We start from the raw sequence: 20,095 nt of genomic DNA, 5'->3' as shown, positions 1-20,095 counted from the left end.
AGGCTCCGGCGGGAAGGCGGAGCCGTTGGAGAGCGTGAGGGGAAGCGTGGTCTCTCCCGGAAAAACCACAATCACCAGGAGCGCTGAGCGAGAACCCGTAATAGAGAGGGACGGGCTAAGGGAGAAGGGGCGGAGCTACGGCGGGGAAGTGTGTTTGGAGGCTGCGGGGCAGGGTGGAGCCGAGGCGAGTCGGGGAGATTGCGTTAAGGGCGGGGAGGCCGGGTACGCCCTTCCCCGGATCCCTGGAGCGGCAGGAGGGACCGGCCCGGCCAGTCCGCTCGTCCTCAGGTGCTGGGAGAACCGGGAGGGGCAGAGCGGTTGTAGGAGATCAGGAGTCTGTGGAGCAGGGGCTCACTGAGCAGCCAGACTTCTGAAGGATTATCCGTTTACAGCCTCCCAATCTAGAGACCGGACTCCCACTGAAGATGGCACTATTGTTTAACAACAGGCTTTGGTGGCACCTAGGGGGAGTGTTCACAGAGATTTAAGAGAAAGAGAGTTCTAAAACATTTGCGTTTTCAGTATTCCACCTCTTAGGGCTTTTTCTAACTTCCCTAAACGTGTTGTTTTTGCTTGTTTTGTTATTCCCAGTTGGTTGCCCTGTAGAGATTCCTAGTAAAACCCTTAAATGAAAAGGACTGTGCCCTATGCTGGTCTTAAGGGAATAAGGAAAAGTAGGGCTGGAGAAAGCTACATGGGGCCGAGTAGGCCTATCAGGAGACAGAGAAAGAAGCATACAGTGGTAGCTATCCACTGCTGAGGGACAGAGAAAAGGGGCGGTCTACCTCACACACTAAAGGTTTTTATTTGACATACAGGAAACTGCAAAACGTTGGCATTTTTATTCAGACGTATAAAAACAAAACAAAAAAACTTCAGGGCTAACAACAGATACCCCCAGTTTCCCATCCATGGGGACGGAAGTCTGAAGCTGGGTCCTCTTTCTATGCCAACTGGAAGCTTCCCACTACTGGATGAGAATAGCTCCTAAAAGCGGCTCTTGGGACCACTGTGAATCCGTCCCTTGGGTGGAGATCATATACAGCACATGTAGGTTATGGTTTATATTTTTCCTTCTGACCACCCCCTACTCCCACCTCCTGAGATAAGAAGTCTGGGTGTAGGAGAAGGCTGTACTTGCTGGAGTTAGACTTGATTCAGTGCAAAAACAAGACAATGCCCCTTCAAGGGCTCTGACTTATATCAGTTTTCCTTGATACTTTACAGTAAGAGCACATGCATTGGAAGATCTTGAATCCGGACCTGCTACTTGATTTACTTAATCTCTTTAAGGCTCAGTTTCCTTATTTGTAAAATGGGATAATACCTAGCATACAGAATTGGTGTCAACGATTAAGTTAGAGAATGTTGGTAAAGTCTAGCATGATGCTCGGCACATGGTAAATGCTCAGTTAATAGTAATCATTAATATCTATTCCCAACCTCTTCACAAGATTTTAAGCTTCTCATTTTTTCTAGGGGGTTAAGGGTCACAAGCCAAAATTTTGCTTTCCCCTGCCAGGTTCCCCACTTTCCTCTTCCTTCAAAGTCTGATGGGAAACAAAGGCACACTTTAAAGCCTAGTCTCAACAAGTCAGAGTCTAAGAGAAAGGGACATGGGGAGTAATCCTTCATATCGCCAGGGAGTTCCCCCAAGGAAGTTGAGGAATGGATTTGGGAAAGCACATAAAATAGGGAAAACCATCTCCTTTCCTGGGTTTGGGAAAGAGAAAAAGTGCAAAGCTGGCTAATACCACAAGAATTTTGTGTCCAAGTGTTTAAGGCCTCCAAAGGTTGATTGGAATTGTCTTGGACTAGGGAAATGGGGCTGAGATCTGTGAGGGAGAGGGACTAAGGAGAAGAGGGGTACCCTCCAGAGGCACTAGCTGCCATCAAATGCTCCCTGAATACCTCAGTGAGCAGAGGTTATGTTCTCTGGGCATTAGCCTTGGGGAAAAGCCGGCTATGCCAGTAATCGGGGTTATCAAAGGCAGAGTCAGTGGCTTCTAAACTACGTAGAGTTTTGAGGCGGGCATAATGGACCTGGGGGCCATGGTGTACAGGCCCCTGGAAAGCTCTCATTTCTTCATACCCTTGCTCAGCTGCTGGGCAGGCCTCCATGGCTGCATAATCCCCCCCAGGACCTCCTCCACCACGTCGCCGATTCATATATTCATAATCTTCATCCGGAGTTGTGCTGGCGTTGGGCATGGTGGGCACGGGGTTGAGTGGGCAACTCTGTGTGCTGCCCAGGGAAGCACTGAGGTCTGATCCCACATCCATGTACTCATAACCCAGCTCCTCAAGGGAACTTGGCCTAGGGGGACGAGATGGACTGCACTTTCTCCTCCGGTTCATATATTCATACTCCTCGTCGTCATCTTCTTCTTCAGTACCCAGGACAGAACTGAGACCCACTGAAGAAAGGGTGCCTTCCCGGGAGGAGGTACCTGAGGGTTGAGAAGAGAGGCTAGGTATGTGGTATTACTTCACTGTAATAGGCAGTGAGGAGTCGGGGAGTCTTAGGAAAAAATGAATAGGGAGGGATATGATCAGAGAAGACAGAAGGATTAAGAGGAGCCTGTGGAAGGAGGATTAGAGAAAGATTTGAGGAAAGCGCTACAGAAAGTCAGGCACCTTTGAGGTGTGCATCTGGCATGACATAACCATTGACATCCTCTTCCTCTAACCCTGGTGGGGACTGTGGGGTGACAGGAGTAAGCAGACTATGGCGCTGGGAATGGTAGGCACTGTCTCCTCGTGGCCGTGGGCTCCGGCTCCGGCTTCTACACATGGATACCTTCTCCTGGAGCTCAGCCTCGGAGCCTGTCACATGGCCCTCCGATGACTCTGATGCCAGGCGTCCCCGTGGCACTGGGTGCAGAGAGGCTGGACGGTGGCACCGTTCACTACACCCACGAACTGCAGACTTCTGAGGAGGAAAATAATAGTGGAGATTTACACAGAAATGAGGGAAGAACAGAAATTTGTTTTAGAAGGAGCTTGGGTCGTTCAGTGCCTTCTGTTTTGTAGGATACTGATTAAACCTCAGAGGTTTTTAAAGTCTCCCACACTACCCCTATCAATCCTAAGACTCTGCCACCCAGCCTCTTGGCATCCTCTTAAAGAGACAGACCTTACCTGGGCAGCCTCCCCAAGATTCCCCTGGTTCATAGGCATATATCCCGATGATGGACTTACAAGGCTCTGGCTCTAGGATGAAAAAAGTGAGGAAGAAGTTTAGATTAAGAGAGAAATCTACTCACCACAGCGGCCTTTGAATAGTTAATATGGACATCTGTGGGATTCGTGAGGGCACAGGTGTACAGAGGGCTTAGGGTGCAGAAAGTCTTGGGAAACTGGAAAATCTTACCCCACGTGGCCGAGTAAGTGTTCCAAGTGGCAGGCTAAGGGCAGAGCCTAGTGTGGTTGCCAAGTTCTCCTCCTCTGCCTCCAACTCCAGGTCTAGGTCTAGTTCTGGCTCCAGCTCTACTTCCTCCAGTTCCTTGTTTGTCAGAGCAGGGGGCTCTGCCCCAGGCGGAATTCCAGGCCCACTCTCTCTCTGTGAGGGCAGGTGGTTGATTGTTAAGGTATATCCTGGTTCCAGCCAAGTTCCCTTTTCTCTAGATCTCCTTGGCACCTCCCAATCTCCACTCACCTTTATGACCAGGTACCGTGGTGGGTCTCGGGCCATCCTGGTGAACTCATTGGCTAGTTCTTTAAAGGTTGGGCGAATGTTCTCATCAATCATCCAACCTGGGGGTAAGATGTAGGAAGGAGTGCGATAAGAGGGGAGTGGAGTAGGGAGGGAAGCTACTTAGAAAATGGCTGACGCTTTGTTCCCTCATCTTTGTGTGGGGAGCCTGACATCCACGTAGATGCCATCGGCATCAATAATGTGGAGAGTGCTTAGTGTTTATTGGGTGGAGACCATTTGGGGCATGCACTGCTGTTCTGGGTATTCACTTTTCATCACTGAGCATTGTTTATCTATGCCTTTTAGGTTTTCAGTCCAATGAAGCAATAATGGAGTAAAAAAAAAAAAGGCTGAGATCAGCAGGTAACTTACACTTGACCATGACCATGTAGACATCAATGGTACAGATCTGGGGCTGTGCCAACCGCTCCCCCTTCTCCAGCAGATCCGGTACTTCAGCCAGTCGCAGCCCTGCATAGGGCTCTGCCCCAAAGGTCATCAGCTCCCAAACTGTCACTCCTGGTATAGGAAGACATGACTAATTGATGGCAAAATAGTAGACATGGGCATGCAGATGAAGGGAAGGCAGAACTTGATCTGACCCAGGATATGAAGGGCTTAGAGATTCTAAGAAAGGGTCTCAAAAGGCATCTTTGGAATTTGGGCCAGTGATGGTATGGTGGGCATCCAGATGGACTGACCATAGCTCCAGACGTCACTCTGGTGTGTGTATTTCCCAAAGTGGATACTCTCGAGGGCCATCCACTTAATTGGAGTCTGGGGGATTAAAGACAAAGGTGTCACCAGCTGATTTCCACACATTTTCTTAGCATTTCTAAACCCATGTTCTCTATCGTTCTTTTCTTTGTTGCTCTCTAAACTTTTATTTCTGGCATCTCCAGGTTCTTCTCCTTGGACTAACCCTGCAGAATCTGCTGGCCTCTCAAAGAGACCACAGAGTGCTTCCCGTCCCCATGTTTCACTCCACCCCTGCCTCCTTACCCAGCCTTTGTGTCACTTTACCTTGGCCTCACTGTGCAGTAGCTGCTTATCATCAGGGGGCAGCAAGTCAGCAACCCCAAAATCTGCCACCTGAACTTGACTGGGTGACTTCAGTAGCACATTTCGGGCAGCCAGGTTCCTGTGCACCATACCATGTTCCTCAAGGTAGTACATTCCCTATAGGGAAGGAAGTATTCTCAAGGTTGGGGAAATTGGTCCTTGAGCTTCAGAATCACCTCAAACCCTAAGGCACCTCTCAACACTTGAACCTCCTGGTCCCCTCCCTGTGGGCCCGCAGGCAGTTTCATCTTAGAACTCCTCCAGTCTCCTCTCACTCACCTTGGCAATTTGTACTCCCCAGTTGAGCAGCAGCTGTGGCCCCAGTGCCCCACGGTGTTGTCTCACATGATCCAGCAGGGAGCCCAGAGGCAGGTACTGAGTGATGAGCTGCAGAGATGACCCTGGGCACAGTCCCAGCAGCCGTACAATGTGGGCATGGTCGAGGCTGCCAATGGCCAGCATATGCTAAGAGACACAAGAAAGGTCATCCTGGGAACAAACAGGGTCACATAAAACCAGACCAGGGCTCCCCCAATATTCGAAGACATCAACATGGCTAACACAGTATCTGCTAACACAAGACCGTGCTTCTACATAATCGTATCTAATATCAACCCTCTCCTAGTGGCACACAGAACACCTTGCCTTCACTTACGTCCGTCACAGCTTGAAAACTTTGCCGTCCACTCTTGTCCTCAATGACTTTAATGCAGACTGGAATCTTGATCGATTCACCCTCAGGAATCCACACTCCCTGGGAAATTTTGGACAGGAGTCAGCCTAAGGTCATTCTCCCCAGGCTAGTCCTGTCTCTGAATCTTTCCCTCCTTTGCCCTAGATCCTTTTCCCACCTCCCCAGACTTCCTGTGGGCCACTCACTTTGTGCACAGTTCCGAAGACGCCCGAGCCCAGCACTTTAAGCTTCTTCAGCTCTGTTTCTTTGAAGATTCTGGCCGAGACTTTGTTAGCCTTCTCACTGGGATCCAGAGGCTCTACGCTCTGGAACAGATGGAAAGGAGGTACTCAGGAAAGCTCACTCCCATGTCCCTCTCCAACCCCCTCCCCAGAGGTGGATGCCAAGAGCAGCAAAGCCCAAAGGGGTGGGAGCAGGAGGAGGAATGTCTCTAGTCTTGGAAAGCATTGCAGGCATATGGGGGAATAAAAGACCTGAGGATTGAGGAAGTCGTTTGTGTTCATGAGACCAGAAATCAAGACGGTCAGGTTTTCCCTTTGATGGGAGAGAGTTGGTAATACTATCACCTTGAGTACTTTTATACAATTCTCTCTGTTTTTCAAAGCACTTTCACATACATCATCCCCTTTCACCCTTACAGCCATCTTGTAAGGATGAATGTTATTATTTCCTCTGTATACATGCATAAACTGAGGCACAGAGAAGGAAGCTAACTTCTTCAAAGTCATACGGCAAATTAATGGAAAAATCAGGACTAGAATTCATGTCTCCCATTTCTCTGGCCAGAGTCCTTTCTAATGGACCATACTACCTCCTTGAAAAAAGGGATCAAAGCTCTGGGGAAGGAAGAGGATCTTAAAAGGGTGATGGTATAGGGTATGTTTCAAGGGTAAGATAGGCACTCACCTCACCCCGTTCCAAGTAGCGCCTCATAGCCCTCTTATTCTGAATCCGGCGCCCACGCCAATAGAGAAAAGTGCTGCCCAGGATCAGGAAAATCACCGCCAATCCTACCACCACTGTTAAAGCCATTGCCAGATGGGTTTTGCTGTGGGACAGAGAAACCCAGAATTATCCTGTGTCTACACTTCCCTTACAAATGTCATTTACACCTGTACTAAAGGTATAGCGCAGATCTGGGGCAAGAAGTTAACATTCACATCTACATATATCCCTGAGCAATGAAGGGGTTAACCTCAATCTCCAACCCAAGACTACTGCAAGTTAATCTTAGGAAGGGAAGACCAGAAGCCTGGATTCTTATGTCTCCAAGTCCAGTGATAATAGCCTGTATATAGAAGGCCAGAATGAATAGAGACTTAATATTCCCAGGAGGTAACGGCCCTTCCCCAAATATTCCCAGCTCCCTAAATCTCCAAGCCCACCATACCTGATCAGTGCCAGTGTTTGGCCTAAACAGTCTTGTAGCTCTGGTCCCTTACACCTGGAGAAGAAAGTCACCTCCTTAAATGGGAGCTTGGTAGACTTCCACAGGAAGCTCAATTCCAACAGTCTCAACGTACATTGTTTCAGACCCTACCATGGCATCCCATCCTGAAGCCCAAAGCATATCCCAAGACATGGCTCCCATCTCTGGCTCACCAATCCTCCCTGAGTCCCTCTCTTGAATGAAACTCCCTTGAGCTGAGGTTATTCTAGGTTCCCCTTGTAGCATCATTTTGTGCTGTTACTGAGTTTCCCTTTCTCCTATCCTTCACTACACAGCTGGGAGTGGTTCTTAAGTCATAGTTCCTTTTTTCTTTCTGCTCCCCTCACCATCTTCTTTCCCTCTAGCTCTGTACTCTTACCCCTCCGCCAACACCCTTTTATCATCCCATCACTGACCCCTGGGTGCAGTTCTCATGACAGGGCCGACATTCATTCTGAGCATCTGGGTACTTGTAGATGGGGCCCTTGGCACCGAGGACTCCAAAGGGGCAGCTGCTCACACAGTGGGGCCCATCTCGAAAATGGGCACACTGGGCACAAGCATCAGAGCCCTGGGTGGAAGAGAGAAGGTCAGGAAGTATGGTATTCCAACATCAATTCCATACTTCCCAACAAGATCTAGCCCAGCCATTTAGGACCCTCCATTCACAGACCCTAGCATTATCTGGCCTCCCTGTGCCTCTCTATGGCCTTGAAATGTGGCCATATCATTCCCTAGACCCTCCAGTGTTGCCCCGCCCTCTCTCCCTTAGAGATCCTGGTGCTGCTACTGTACCGAGCCATTGCACGTGGTAGTGCCCTCCATGGGTTGGCATTCCGGGTGGCAGGAAAAGCATTCAGCTTCATGGGCAAACTCACGAGGCTCCCTGCAGTGGGGGGCCGGGGGTAAAGGGAGGTGGGTCACTTCCAAGGCCTGACCTTTATGCTCTGTTCCCCCAACCACAGGGCCTCCTACCTAATTCCCACCAAGACATATACAGAAGGTTGTCTAAAGCCTTTCAGGTGACACCTGAACAGCCCCATCCCTCGGGTACATCCCCCATCCCCTTCTTGACTCTCCCCCCTCACTGTACCCATTCAGAAAGTTGCAGTGGGTCACACAGACTCCTCCTCGGCTGTAGTTTCGACAAGATAGGCACTGACTGGGGCCTGGGCCCCAGCATCCCCCAGAGGAGCACAGTGGGTCACACACTTTGCCTTCTGCCACTGGAAAGGAAGGGGTGGGTTAGGAGGAGTCTGAGGTCTCCTAACAAGGCTTTTCCTGAACTCTTGCTCATTACTGCTTCCAGCCTAATGTCCCCCTCTCCTTGGCTCTGTCCCCCATCCGTACTCCCACTTGCAGGGCAGAGCAGCCCTCATACCCGTCTCCTGCCTGATTCCACCGCCCCGTCCATGGGCCCTTTCCCTCACCGCAGTCTCTGCGGGGCCGATTATGCTTGATGTCCAGTCTCTCTTCCGAAGGCCCCCGAAGCAGCCTGGTCCAGTTCAAAGAATGGTGGTAGCAAAGCTGTCGATTGGCACTTATGTAGATACGCCCAGCACTAATTTCTTTCAAGGATCGGAGGCCCAGAGATGTTACATTCAAGTTCTTCATGATCAACAGTGAGAAGCCCCGGCTGAGAACAAGGAGACTGGATGAGAGGGGAGACTACAGAGGAAAAACTGAGCACGCAGTGGGTTCATTTCCATTCAACAAATTTGCTCTGGGCTAATCAACCCACTGAGAGGGACTACCCCCTCCTTTAGCCTTTGCCCCATCAAACTCCCGCTGTATGAGACCATGCCTTGTATTTCACTCAAGGATGCCTGAGAAACTGGGTTCTTTGCCCAGAGGTGCGACGACCTCCACACCCCTTACTCACTTGTAGAGGCTTCGGCCCCCAATGGTTGTCAGGTTGGAAAAGACACTGAAGTTGTGCATGTGGGGAGGCCAGGACTGGATGTTCAGGTAACCTGAGGGGTTGGAGAGGGGCATATGAGTGGGCAGCCCCTCCCCTACCTTTCTCAGGTTTGCCTGGTCCCTCCCCTGATGCCTGGCACATGATTTTCTCAAGTGGTATACTCAGTAAGGGCAGGCTCTCCTCCCATTCACCTGTGATTTCCCGCACTGTCCGGAAGACATTGAGCTTCTCAGGGTCCAGAGCAGGAATCTTGTGCCAGGGGTCTCTGAGGAGAACAGTAAAAACCAGTCAACAAGGTAGAGGCATAACCAAGTAGCAGTGAGCATGCATAGCCTCAGGACTTAGTTTCCAAATAGCGTTCTCCACTAAAAGGAAACAGGACTCTTCGGAGAAATGGCTGAGGCAGGAGAAATATAACATGAGCTTACAGCATCCTGTGCAAAAAAGTAAGGAAATGCTCAAAGCATGAGGGGTATAAGCCCAAAGAACACAGGAGCCATCATGAAGGGGCCCCACAATGAGCAGACCAAGGACAACTGGAATAATGATTGTAAGAGACTCTGAAATGTTGACTAAAACAAGTATCCACACAGATTAAACACACAAACAAGTAAGTAAATAAACAGGAAGGGAAGGCTCTCCCTAACACGAGAATGCCAACAAATAAATACAGGAGGAATAATGGAGTTAGAAAATCATCATTTGGCAATTCTCATAAAAACTGCTTCAGGCAAATATCTCCCCACAAGATACTTATTAATTGCAAAGGGAAAACAGTAACTTTACAGTAGAAAAGCTGGTAGACGCCACTTTAACCAAGTGACCAGAGGTATCATCACCAATGATGGAACAAATCAACATCATGTGCCTCCTTTATCTATGCACTGAGAATACATATGTAGTATTCCTATCAAAAATGCATAACTTGAATCTAAGTGTGAGGCAACATTAGATAAACCCCAACTGAGGAACATACTACCAATTACCTGACCTGTACTCATCGGCAATGTCAAGGTCATGAACTGTGACAGATTAAAGGAGACTGAAGAGACACCAAATGTAAATGTGTGATCCAGGACTGTGAGCAAGACTATTAGCGAAATCTGATTAAGGTCTGTAGATTAGATAACATTTTGTATCAATGCTAATTTCCCGATTTAAACAATTGTACTATGGTTTTGTAAGAAAATGTTCTTGTTTTCAAGGAATACACACTGAAATGTAACGGGTGAGGGGACACCATGTCTGGAAATTTACCTTCAAGTGGTTCAGAAAAACAAGAGCATGTATATATAGTGTGTGTGGTGTATAGAGACAGAAATGATAAACGTGGTACATTGGTAACATTTGGGGGATCTGAATAAAGAGTGTATGGGAAATCTTTATACAATTTTTGCAACTTTAGATCTAAAATTTTGTCCAAAGTAGACAGGTGGCCCTAACGTTTCACACACTCACACACACACGCACACACACACTCACTCACTTACTCACTCACTGTAAATGCTGTCCTATGGATTAGAATGTCCCTTTGCTCTTTGTGGCTCCAAACCAAGAAGCAGAACTAGGGGAAACAGCTGGAAGTCATGAGACAGATTTTCATCTAATTTAAGTATGAACATTTAGAAACCTTTAAGAAGGAGGACACAGTGTCCCTGTCCCTTGCCACTCAGCTGGCTAGATTGCTTAGGGGTATCTGAGGGGATTCAAGCCCTGCCTGGGGAGTTAAGCACTGTCAGGTCCTTTGTGACCTCTAAGATTTTATGATCTAGATTCCTGATCAGCTCCACATACAAAGGCTTGAACCAATGTAATGAACCGTGAGCGGGTGAATGGGGTGGGGGATCAGGGGATGAAAGCAGAATCTCTAACCCATTGAGGCCGGTGATAAGAAAGTCCAGGTTGCCCAGGATCTTGGTGCAGTTCACAAATCCATCAATGTTGCTCGAGTCCACAGTCTGGAAGCGGCTCCCAGAGCCCGTCCCCTCACAAGCTGTAAACACAGAAGAGCCTCACTGGGGAGGGGGTGTGGGGGGTGGAGTCTGAGTAGTCTCAGGGGAAAGGGTATCTCTTCACCAACTCCTTACCATCTCTTACTCACCTTTGGGGCACAGACCCCCACAAGGTTCACATATCTTGAGTCCATTTTTATCTACTTCCATTTTGTCAGGAGGACAAGCCCTGACACAAGACGTTTGATCCACCACAAAGTTATCTAGGAGGGAGGAGGGCACCATTAGAGGTGAGGGAGGAACACTGCCAACTACCAACAACCTCCTTCCTCCTGCTCTGCACTGCATTTGCTCCAATCGACCACCCGAGGTTCCTTAAGTGCTGTCTCATGGATTAGAAAGGCCCTTTGCTCTTTGGATCCAAAGAGCAGAACTAGAAGCAATTGCTGGAAATCATGGGGAGATAGATGCGGGAACGGGACATAGGGGTCATTCATTAGGGGTGACTAGATGATCACAACCAATTGCCCTCTATATCCTCTATTAACCACCCAACTTGATCCATTTTGCCTCCTAAAATTTCATCTAAATCCTGGTTGCACTACCATTGTTCCTTCCCTTCAGACACTTACGGGGACAGCTGGCTACACAAACTCCTCCGTACTGATACTTGGTGTGGGGATTGGGTTCCAGCTGGAAAGTTAGCTTGTTGTAGACAAGAGGCTGTGGACACTGGCGTACACAGGCTCCACTGTCATTGAAGAGCCGGCAGGCCTAGGAACACAGAAGGCTCATAAGACTCATGTTACATATGGACCCCTACTTCCTCCCCAAAGCCCACATCCCATTTCAGAACAGGCAAGCAGTGGTAACAGTACGTACAAAGCAGTCTGTGTCCTGAGGGCCCGAGCAGCCCCCTGCACACTCGTCGTGGCAGCACTGGTTGGGGTTCGGCCCAAAGCAGTGACCGTTACACTGAGGGGCACAGATGGTCTTGGTCACTACGGACGGAGAGAAAGCACAGCTGTCAGGGCTTACAGGACTGTATTCTGAGGCTATCTCTCACCCTCTTGCCTTATAGGCTCATCGCTACCCCTGGTCGACACAGGCTGGGGTGGGCAAGGATATGAAAGTGTATGTGAGTTTGAAGTCTTTAAAATGAAGTAAACCCACGTGTCTGGCAGTCTTCTGGTCCAGGACCCCAGCATCGCCCCTTGCAGACCTCATGACAGGGGGGACCTGGTTGGGAGGGAAAGTAGCACAAGCGGCGTCAAAAAGGCTTGCTTAAATCAACAGGGTATGATGTCAGCACACAGGCACCCAGTCCCGGGAAGCGGAGAGCCAGGGCAGCATCCCTCCTTGCCCCAGAGGAGCTGGGCTGGGCTCAAGTGAACCTGTCAGCAAGGGGTGGAGCCGCGCCTCCACACCACCCACAGGGCAACGAGGGGAGGGCCTGGGGCACATGCCTCACTCAGCCCAGTCCCAACCCAGGAATTTGGCAAACTGAACCCAGTAGGAATATGTGTGCGTGAGTGGACAGGGAGCGGCAGACTGCGGTCAGGGCTAGGTAGGTTCCAAGAAGGAACGATGTTGGAGTGGAAAGAGAAATGGATGTGCAGTCCAGAGACCTGGCTTCCCACTCAGAGCACAGAGCTCTTTAGCCCCTTTCCTCCCCACGCTGCTTCTGCGGTTCGGGTTTAGGGGACTGACCTCCTCCCTCCTGGCAGGCTCCTTGGGTTAGAGCCTGAGGTTTGTTCAGTGGCAGCTGGGCCCACATTAGGGACATATTGATGAGGGGAAAGGAGTCGCTCTGGTTGGGTGGGGGCAAGGGGGCGGTTTTGATCATGGACACTCACAGGTCCTGCCATTGTCCTTCACCACTATCTCGGCGTCTCGGTCCCGCACGATGTCCCTCCAGTCAACTGTGTCCATGTGACAAAGTTTATCATTCTTCTCAATGTAAACGCCCCCTGACAGAATCTCTGAGGTAGGGAAGAGAAGTGCCAGGGTCAAGGGCTAGTCGGGGAAGTCCTCCTTCTCCCTGCCTCCCCACCAGTCTGAAAGGCCACTCGAGTCAGGAGCAGAGGACGTGGGCAGACGGATGTGTCCAATTAAATCCAAACTGCAGAGGAGGCGCCTTGTAAGAGGAGGAGCGGCCGAAAGAAAGCCTTGCCTCCTCAGACACCTGTCCAGATCCGGTTTAGCGAGTGGGGGAGGGGAAGGGAAAGAAGGAGAGTAGATCCCTGACTCAAATCCACACCTCCCCACCCCCGCGTGCCCCACCTGTGTGTTTTTCAACTGACTGGGACAGGCAGAATTAGAAGGTGGCCAGGTGGTATTTAACCCCTCTAGTCCTCCAGCTTGGGGCGACTTGTGAGGGCGGGAGGGAGGATTCCCATTCCCAGGGAAGGAGGGACATCAAGGGACACTGTGCTCGGAAGCTAGAAGAATGTATAACAGCCTCAGCTCCAACTCCAGCCCCACCAGGACATAAGGACCCTCCCCGGGGACAGATGCCTCAGCTCCCTGTTAGGGCCCTCTATCATTTAAGGAGGAGTGGACCTTTAGACCGTGGTGGTCAAGGTGGTGGGCACCTTGAACGGGCGTACTCAGAGGGAGTAGTCTTGGGTCATCATCAAAGAGGCACCTGTCAGCAGGTTGGCTGAGGGGCAGGCCTGGAAGGAATCACCAGGAACTGACCAGTGAGCTGAGTAAAGCGGAGCTGGCGCAGAGCATGGCTGGAGTTGGTGTTGTAGTTCAACATGACAAAGATGGCAAACTTCCCATCGTAGACCTGGGTCCCCCGCACCACTCGGAGGTTGGGCAGTGGCAGCGTAGAGAACTCATTCATGGCCACAAGGACGTAGCCGGTCACTTCTCGGATCCACTGTGATGGAGCAGATCGTGTGGGTGAGAGGGAGAGCGGGGCAAGAAGTCTCAATCCGCTTTCCCTCCCTAAGGCACTGAGGAAGCTCTAGCTCCTCTAATTTTTTCCAAGTCCTGTTTTGGAGTAGGGAGTAGCAGGCGCCACACGACTTCTGCAAGTGAAGACAAGCTGCAGAAATGACCAAGGAATTCTAGGCTCCTAGCCTTTCCTTCTCAGGGCTCCTCAGGCCAGGAAGGTCCTTGCTTATCCCTTCCTCACCTCCTCAGGTAACTCTTGGTCCCTGGTGCAGAACCCCACCCTGCCCCTGCCCCCTTCTCAGGGCCAGCCCCTGTGCATCCCCGGCTACAGCGACCAGTCCACGGGCCCCAGATTCCAATCACTGCCCCATAAACACACTGGCTTGGATCTTAGAAACCATGGAGTCTTAGGAATGCTCAACTCCAGCCCTGAGGACAGGAAAGAGGCTTCTGTAGGGAGGACAAGGGGGAAGAGGTCGAGGAAGGAGGTCGGCACTCTAACCTGCAGGAAGGAGAGGTCAGCATTGTGTCCTGTGAGCACGATCTCCAGGTTCCCCATCACCACCTCACACCTCTCGTAGAGCTTGTACAGTGTCTGGTACTGGTTCTCGGCATCGCCGGTCACACTCAGCCCATTCAGAGTCCCAGGGCACACTGTTCCAAGTGGAGGTAAGAATGGCAGAGGCCTGGACACAAGTTTTCAGCCCCGTCCCCCAAGACCACCCCTTGGTTGCCCTCTTCCAGTAACATTTAGCACAATCAGAGGCAGCTGCCTCCAACCCTCCGCCCTAGAGGCAGATGCCAAGGCCGGACTGAGAGCCTAAACTTCCTCTTTTCCCAGAATCCCTTCACTGGCCCCCTGAACAGGAAGGTGAAAAGATCTCCTTTTCCCACCTGGGCCTCCTCTGTGCCTCTACTGGGTACTACTTTAGGTGCTAACGAGTTAATCAAGGAGGATGTGGGGTTGTTTTCCCCTCCCTAGAAAGAAGTTAGAAAAGGACCGCAGCTTGGTTACCCTCCTCTTCCCTTCCCCCGCTCCAACCAGGGCACTTCTCTACCCCCATCCTGCCTCTCTAGGTCCTGGAATAAATATCTCTTTGGGGCAGCACACAGCCCCTATTGTGTCTACTGAGGGTGGGATGGGGGCAGAGGGCGGGGGCAGTGCCTGGGGCCACGGTACGGCCCACAATGAGGCGATTCTATTTAGGAGGAGGGGGCTGCCCCACCCTGTCCCCAGACACCCTGTCCTCAGCCGCAGCCCCCCTCTCTCCCCTCAAGCCTTGGGCTCAGACGAGTGACCTCACTGGCAGGGGGCCTCTGGTGGTGGCGTGGGGGGCTCAGTGTGAGCTCTGTCTATAAAGCTGGAAGATAGGGAGCTGACCGCCCACCTCGCACCCCCTTCATCAACTTTGGCTTTCCTCTCACTCTGTTCCCCATCCCAGCCCACTCCAACTCCCTCAGCAGCACACTTTCCAGCCCTAGAGTATTTTTCAGCAAATACAGAGAAGCCGGATGGAAACAGCAGCCGACTCTCTCCATTCTAAGCCTTCTACCCAATTTCATTGTCAGAGGAGATTCATTAAGAAGCCTTCCAGGGCTTGCCTGGTGGCGCAGTGGTTGAGAATCTGCCTGCCAATGCAGGGGACACGGGTTCGAGCCCCGGTCTGGGAAGATCCCACATGTCGTGGAGCAACTGGGCCCGTGAGCCACAACTACTGAGCCTGCGCGTCTGGAGCTTGTGCTCCGCAACAAGAGAGGCCGCGATAGACAGAGGCCCACGCACTGCGATGAAGAGTGGCCCCCACTTGCCGCAACTAGAGAAATCCCTTGCCCAGAAAACAAAGACCCAACACAGCCAAAAATAAATAAAATTAAAAAAAAATAAAAAAAAAAAGAATCCTTCCAACATGGCACTCTCACTCACATTAGGGAGAGCCTAGACTCGAGGTACGTGAGGCATGTCAGTCTTGGGGGCTCACTTTACTTTGTAAGTATGGAGGACATAGGGGCTATGGGAAATGTTGGACCCTAAAGCCCTACCCCTTGTCTCTCCTCTGGCTCAGTGAAAGACTGCGGGGAGTGGGGGTAGATACCACCTGTCCCAGCCACCCTTCCCTGAGGCAGTGGCAGCCTAGTGGGAGGCAGGAGTGAATGGAGGGAGATTGGTGAGGCCCCAACCCCTCCTCCTAGATGCACCCCTAGTCTGACCACCTGACCTTTGAAGGGCTCCCATTCCCTATCACACCCCATGAAGGGAAAGGGGTGAGCTAGACCCAGCAGAGGGGTAAACAGGCCGGGAGCTCCCAGAGGAGCCTGGGAACTCTAGGGTCCTTGGGTTGAAAACTAAATGACTAGGAGGTTAGTCGTTGCTGGAACAGCGCCACCCCAATCCCCTTCCTGGCAGGACACCCCCTCTTCCAAGTCAAGGCGCCAACCCTTCTCCCCTGATAAGGGAGGAGCCACGATTTCTGCACAGGGAAGTGGGGTGTGTGCGTGTACACACACACACACACACACACACACACACACACACACGTACTCGTACACGTACACAGCTCTCCTACTGGCCCAGAAATCTACACTGGTTCTGTCCTTGGGTTTCCTTATTTGGAAGTATTTCAGGTGGCCCCATCCATTCCACCTGCGCATATGTGTTTGTGCAAACTTTGTGTCTGTGCTTGGGAGGCTACAGTGTTCGAGATCCCAGTTCCCTGCCACCCTGAGGGTAAAGTCCATATTACACAAATAGGAGCAAAGGGCTGGGTGGGAAGAGAGTATGAACAACACCTCTGAGGAGGAACCAGGCAGCCTGGGGAGGAAAGGAGGGGTAGGGGAGTTAGAAAGTCCCTGCTCTACGCAGGGATTAGGGGCACAGGGAGGGCGAGTGGCACAGACCCCCCCCTTGGTAAAGAGCACTGGGGTGGGTCCCAGCAAGAATCTCCAGCCCCTCCTTAACCAGAGGCCTCCTCTCCAAAGTCCCCCACCCCCCATCACAGCCAGGACAAAGGGGCTATAGAAGGACTGAGACAGGGCCGGATGCCCAGAGGCTGCAGGATCCAGATAAAGGGTAAAGAGACCCAACCATGCCTGCCTCCTGTCTCCCTCAGGGAAGGTGGCCAGGATCTGGGACTCCTGGGTTCCCAGCTGAAGATTCCAGGGGTCTGGATGGGACAGTGATACAGTCACTTTACTCAGTCTCTCCCACTCCAATCCCCAGACCCCCGCCCTCCACCAGCTGGGAGTGTTCACATCTCAAGATCCCAGGGTCTAAATTTAGGCCCAGCAACTGTGAGGGAAGCACAGGTGTTTCTCCCACTCCCACCCTGGGGAAGGGGCCCTGACTGTGCCAAACCCCAAGCTGAGATCTGTGGGGAGGGGAGGAAATCAACAGGGTTCCTCCAATGCCAGCAGCCCCAGCACCCCTCAGGTGTCCATGGTCCCAGAGACACCCCAAAGAGGTGGGCTCAGCTGGCATGGGAGTGGGAGGAGGAACAGCAGAGCAATCTGACTCTTGTCTAGACTGCCAGAGACAGCCAGACAATAAACAGAAGGGGGGTGGGGGGACTCTGGGCCTAAGAAGGAGCCCCCCCAAGGACAGGGGGCTCAGAAGACAGGACAGGTGCCCTGTTGGCCCTCAGGTTGGGGAGAGAAAAGACAGAGAGAAATAGCATCTGGAAGTCCTTGACCCTATAGCTCTTGGCTCAGTGCTTTGTACATAGTAGATGCTCAATAAGTATTAGTTGAATTGATCTGGGTCTTGACAAGAAAAGTTTGGTCAAGTCGGGGACCAGTTAACTTTATTATTTTGAGAGAAAGAGGCCAGTCAGCCTCTGTGGGGCCTCTCACCCTGCTGTCACCTGGACTTGGCCCTTGGGTTAATCTCAGCTCTCCACAGGGCAGGCCCACTCACGGAAGAGGAGGTGCCTCTCTTGTTTTCCAACAGTAGACAACAACAACCTCCCCCCTTCCACAGCTCCGCCCTGCCGGCAAAACAACAAAACTGGAGGTTTTTGAGCCCCTGGGGGCAGGAGGTTGGGAGCAAACCGAGAACCACCCCCCTTCCCTGCCCCGCTCTTTCCAAGATCTCCACCTCCAATCATCCCCTCACGTTTACAGAATAGAGGTCCCAGCTCCCCTCCCTGCAGGGCCCCTCAGAAGTGTGAACTATTTCAGCATCAGCCCTATCCGGAGAGACAAATCAGAGGGTCCGCGACACGGCAGGGGGGAGGTGGCCGGGGCAAGGTAGTGGTCCGGGAATCCCGTCCCCGCCCGGACCACGCCGAGAACCTGATCCTGACGGTCTCCGCCCAGGGGGCCCCAGCGCGCGGGGCTCCGCACCCCCAGCCTCGCACAGCCCGAGCTCCTGCCCCTGGCCTCCGGCACCCCGCGAATTTGGCTCGGAATCCCAGGTTCCGAGCCTGCCGGTGCTCCCTCACCGCTTACCTGCCTGCGAGTTGCCCACCTCGGAGCCCCGGGCCAGGCTGAGGAGGAAGCCCAGCACCTGCAGAGCCCCGTTCGCTCTCATGACTCCAGCGGAGAGTGAGGGGAGCCCAGCCCAATCCGGCCGGGGGGCGGCCCTGGACTAGGACATCTAAGCGGAGCCACCTGAGCCGCCGGAGACTTGGTAGCGGCGGCAGAGGAGGTTGCAAACTGCAACCGGAGCCGGAGCCGGAGTTTGGGGCGGGATGGCAGGGGAGGGGTGTAGTCTGCAAGGGAGCGCAGGGGGAGGGGGTGAATCTCGGCCGCGCCCCCTCGGGCGCGAGGCTGGAGTAGCGATTGCTGGAGCCTCGGCGGCCCGCCCCGAGCGCGCCCCACGCCCCAGTGCCCGGCAACTTGGCCGCGCAGATCCAGGACGGGTCTCGCCCTAATTTTTCTCCGGGAGCTGAAGTAAGGGGAGGCCAAGATTCCAAACGCCCCCAAATGCTTCCAAAGGAGAAAGGTAATGGGGGTGGGGAGACCGCTCCAAAGCCCGACCCCCTGCGAGTTGGCCTCGCCCACTAACCAAATCACTCAACTCCCCTAGCCGGTTGGGTCACTTGGGGGATTTTCCGTCTGAATGTGAATGTTTCTCTCCGAGTGTGTTTTTGAGGGGGAGGGTGTTTTTGCCGCCCGCTCAGGCCACCTCAGTTTCCCCGGAACCGCCTCGAAACCCCATAACTCATGCACCCTGCCGAGGAACCCGAGCCCCAGAGGCCGCGTGAAATTGCAGTGTCTCCGGCCGCTTCCTCCTCCAGACCCGGCGCCGGCCCGGCCTCTCCCGGGGATTTGGTTGGGGGGCGGGGGTGGCTTCCAGCCTGGGAACAGACCCCGAAGCCCGCCTTTTCACTTCCACTCCGGGAGGGGCTCCCGCACCTGTCGCCGTCCCCTCTGCTGCCCCCCAAGGCCGCCTGGGAGAACAGCTGCCTCCCCTTGCACACTGGGGTCGGACCGCGCCGTCGGGGCGGCCAGCGTTCCCACCACAGGCGCTCACTTTCCCAGGCCTTCCGGGCCCGGGCTGTCGCTGGAGAGGAGGAGGAGGGGGACGCGGAGAGGGCACTAGAGACTGCGTCTCCGAAAGGCATGAACCCTGGGCACCTCCAGCACCAGCTCCAGGATTCTGGCCAGAGGCGGTGGGGCGCACCGCGAGGGGCTGCCCCAAACCCAGCCAGACTCCAAGTGGATCCGACGGGCACCCCCTGGTGCCCAACCGGCGGCAGTTGAGGCCCCACACGGCGTTGCATTCCGGATCTTGCCCAGAGAGCCTAATTATCTTCCCCGGAGTTTCAAGCCTGAAGACTTCAAGAACATTTTAACTTTGATTAAGAAAAATTCCACCTCTCACTCCGAGCAAAGATTACTGGCTAAAATTCTTTAAACTTGCTTTGTATTGATCTTCATCCTAGAGGGCCCATTCTCTGGAGAGGCTACCTCTCTGGAGGCTACCTTTGCCCTCTGGGCGTTGATCTTGCCCTGACCACTTACATAACAGTCATAATAGTAATAGCAACATTAACATATACATACGTATACCATGTCGTTTGCAAGTGCTTCCTCAACTTAGAGAATGTTTCACTTAACATAAAAATTATGTGAGCTAGGGGACTTCACTCTAGTTTACGGAACTGGAAATGTGGGACTACTCCAAGGTCATCCACCCGGTGACAATGCTGAGATGATTAGGTGATCAGAAGAAGGGACTCAGGTTTTTGCTAGGATTTCGTCTGTCACTCCAAGACTGGAACTTCCCCTGCTCAGAATCAAACTCCCGTGATAACTGAGCTAACACCACTTAAGGGGCCTTTCATTTTATCACTCATCCACCTTGACCTAGTTAGTCTTCAGGCTCTGGTTCTGAAGGAGGAAACCCTCCTTAGTTTCTTTGTTTGTAGAGCAGTCATATTTACTTAAAGGTTGTTTGTATTTACTGAGAAAAGACAGGGAGGTCTTCATTACTGAA

The 20,095-nt window shown here is 52.4% G+C and overlaps 1 protein-coding gene across 2 annotated transcripts; it reads right to left on the bottom strand.

Moving 5' to 3' along the window:
- Positions 1-823: 823 nt before the first annotated feature.
- ERBB3 (erb-b2 receptor tyrosine kinase 3) lies at positions 824-18,270 on the bottom strand. 2 transcript variants are annotated; one of them, XM_082635053.1, is made up of 28 exons: positions 18,103-18,270; positions 14,162-14,313; positions 13,456-13,642; positions 12,612-12,737; positions 11,929-11,994; positions 11,638-11,756; positions 11,388-11,529; positions 10,905-11,018; positions 10,676-10,796; positions 8,995-9,068; positions 8,765-8,855; positions 8,313-8,518; positions 7,976-8,108; positions 7,678-7,768; positions 7,299-7,453; positions 6,844-6,897; positions 6,360-6,501; positions 5,639-5,758; positions 5,415-5,513; positions 5,039-5,224; positions 4,721-4,876; positions 4,399-4,474; positions 4,070-4,216; positions 3,659-3,756; positions 3,374-3,562; positions 3,142-3,213; positions 2,638-2,932; positions 824-2,450 (listed from the first exon to the last, which is right to left on the bottom strand). In XM_082635053.1, the coding sequence occupies exons 1-28, from the start codon at positions 18,182-18,184 to the stop codon at positions 1,927-1,929; spliced, it is 4,017 nt and encodes a 1,338-aa protein (XP_082491179.1). In that variant the 5' UTR covers positions 18,185-18,270; the 3' UTR covers positions 824-1,926. The 2 variants fall into 2 exon arrangements, with proteins under 2 accessions (XP_082491179.1, XP_082491180.1); XM_082635054.1 differs by having other exon boundaries at positions 2,245-2,450; positions 2,801-2,932.
- Positions 18,271-20,095: the final 1,825 nt, after the last annotated feature.

The sequence above is a fragment of the Mesoplodon mirus genome (genome assembly GCF_964341445.2).
Source record: "Mesoplodon mirus genome assembly, chromosome: 11".
Lineage (NCBI taxonomy): Eukaryota > Metazoa > Chordata > Mammalia > Artiodactyla > Ziphiidae > Mesoplodon > Mesoplodon mirus.
This window is presented reverse-complemented; position numbering and strand designations above follow the sequence as displayed.

Bases quoted from the DNA above. Each gene is read 5' to 3' on its own strand.
- ERBB3 (XM_082635053.1), bottom strand. From the start codon at position 18,184: ATGAGAGCGAACGGGGCTCTGCAGGTGCTGGGCTTCCTCCTCAGCCTG. The intron at 13,643-14,161 runs GTTAGAGTGCCG...GCTCCATCACAG, and splicing joins CTGACCTCTCCTTCCTGCAG to TGGATCCGAGAAGTGACCGG. The intron at 3,757-4,069 runs GTAAGTTACCTG...TCTTACCCCCAG, and splicing joins CTACATGGTCATGGTCAAGT to GTTGGATGATTGATGAGAAC.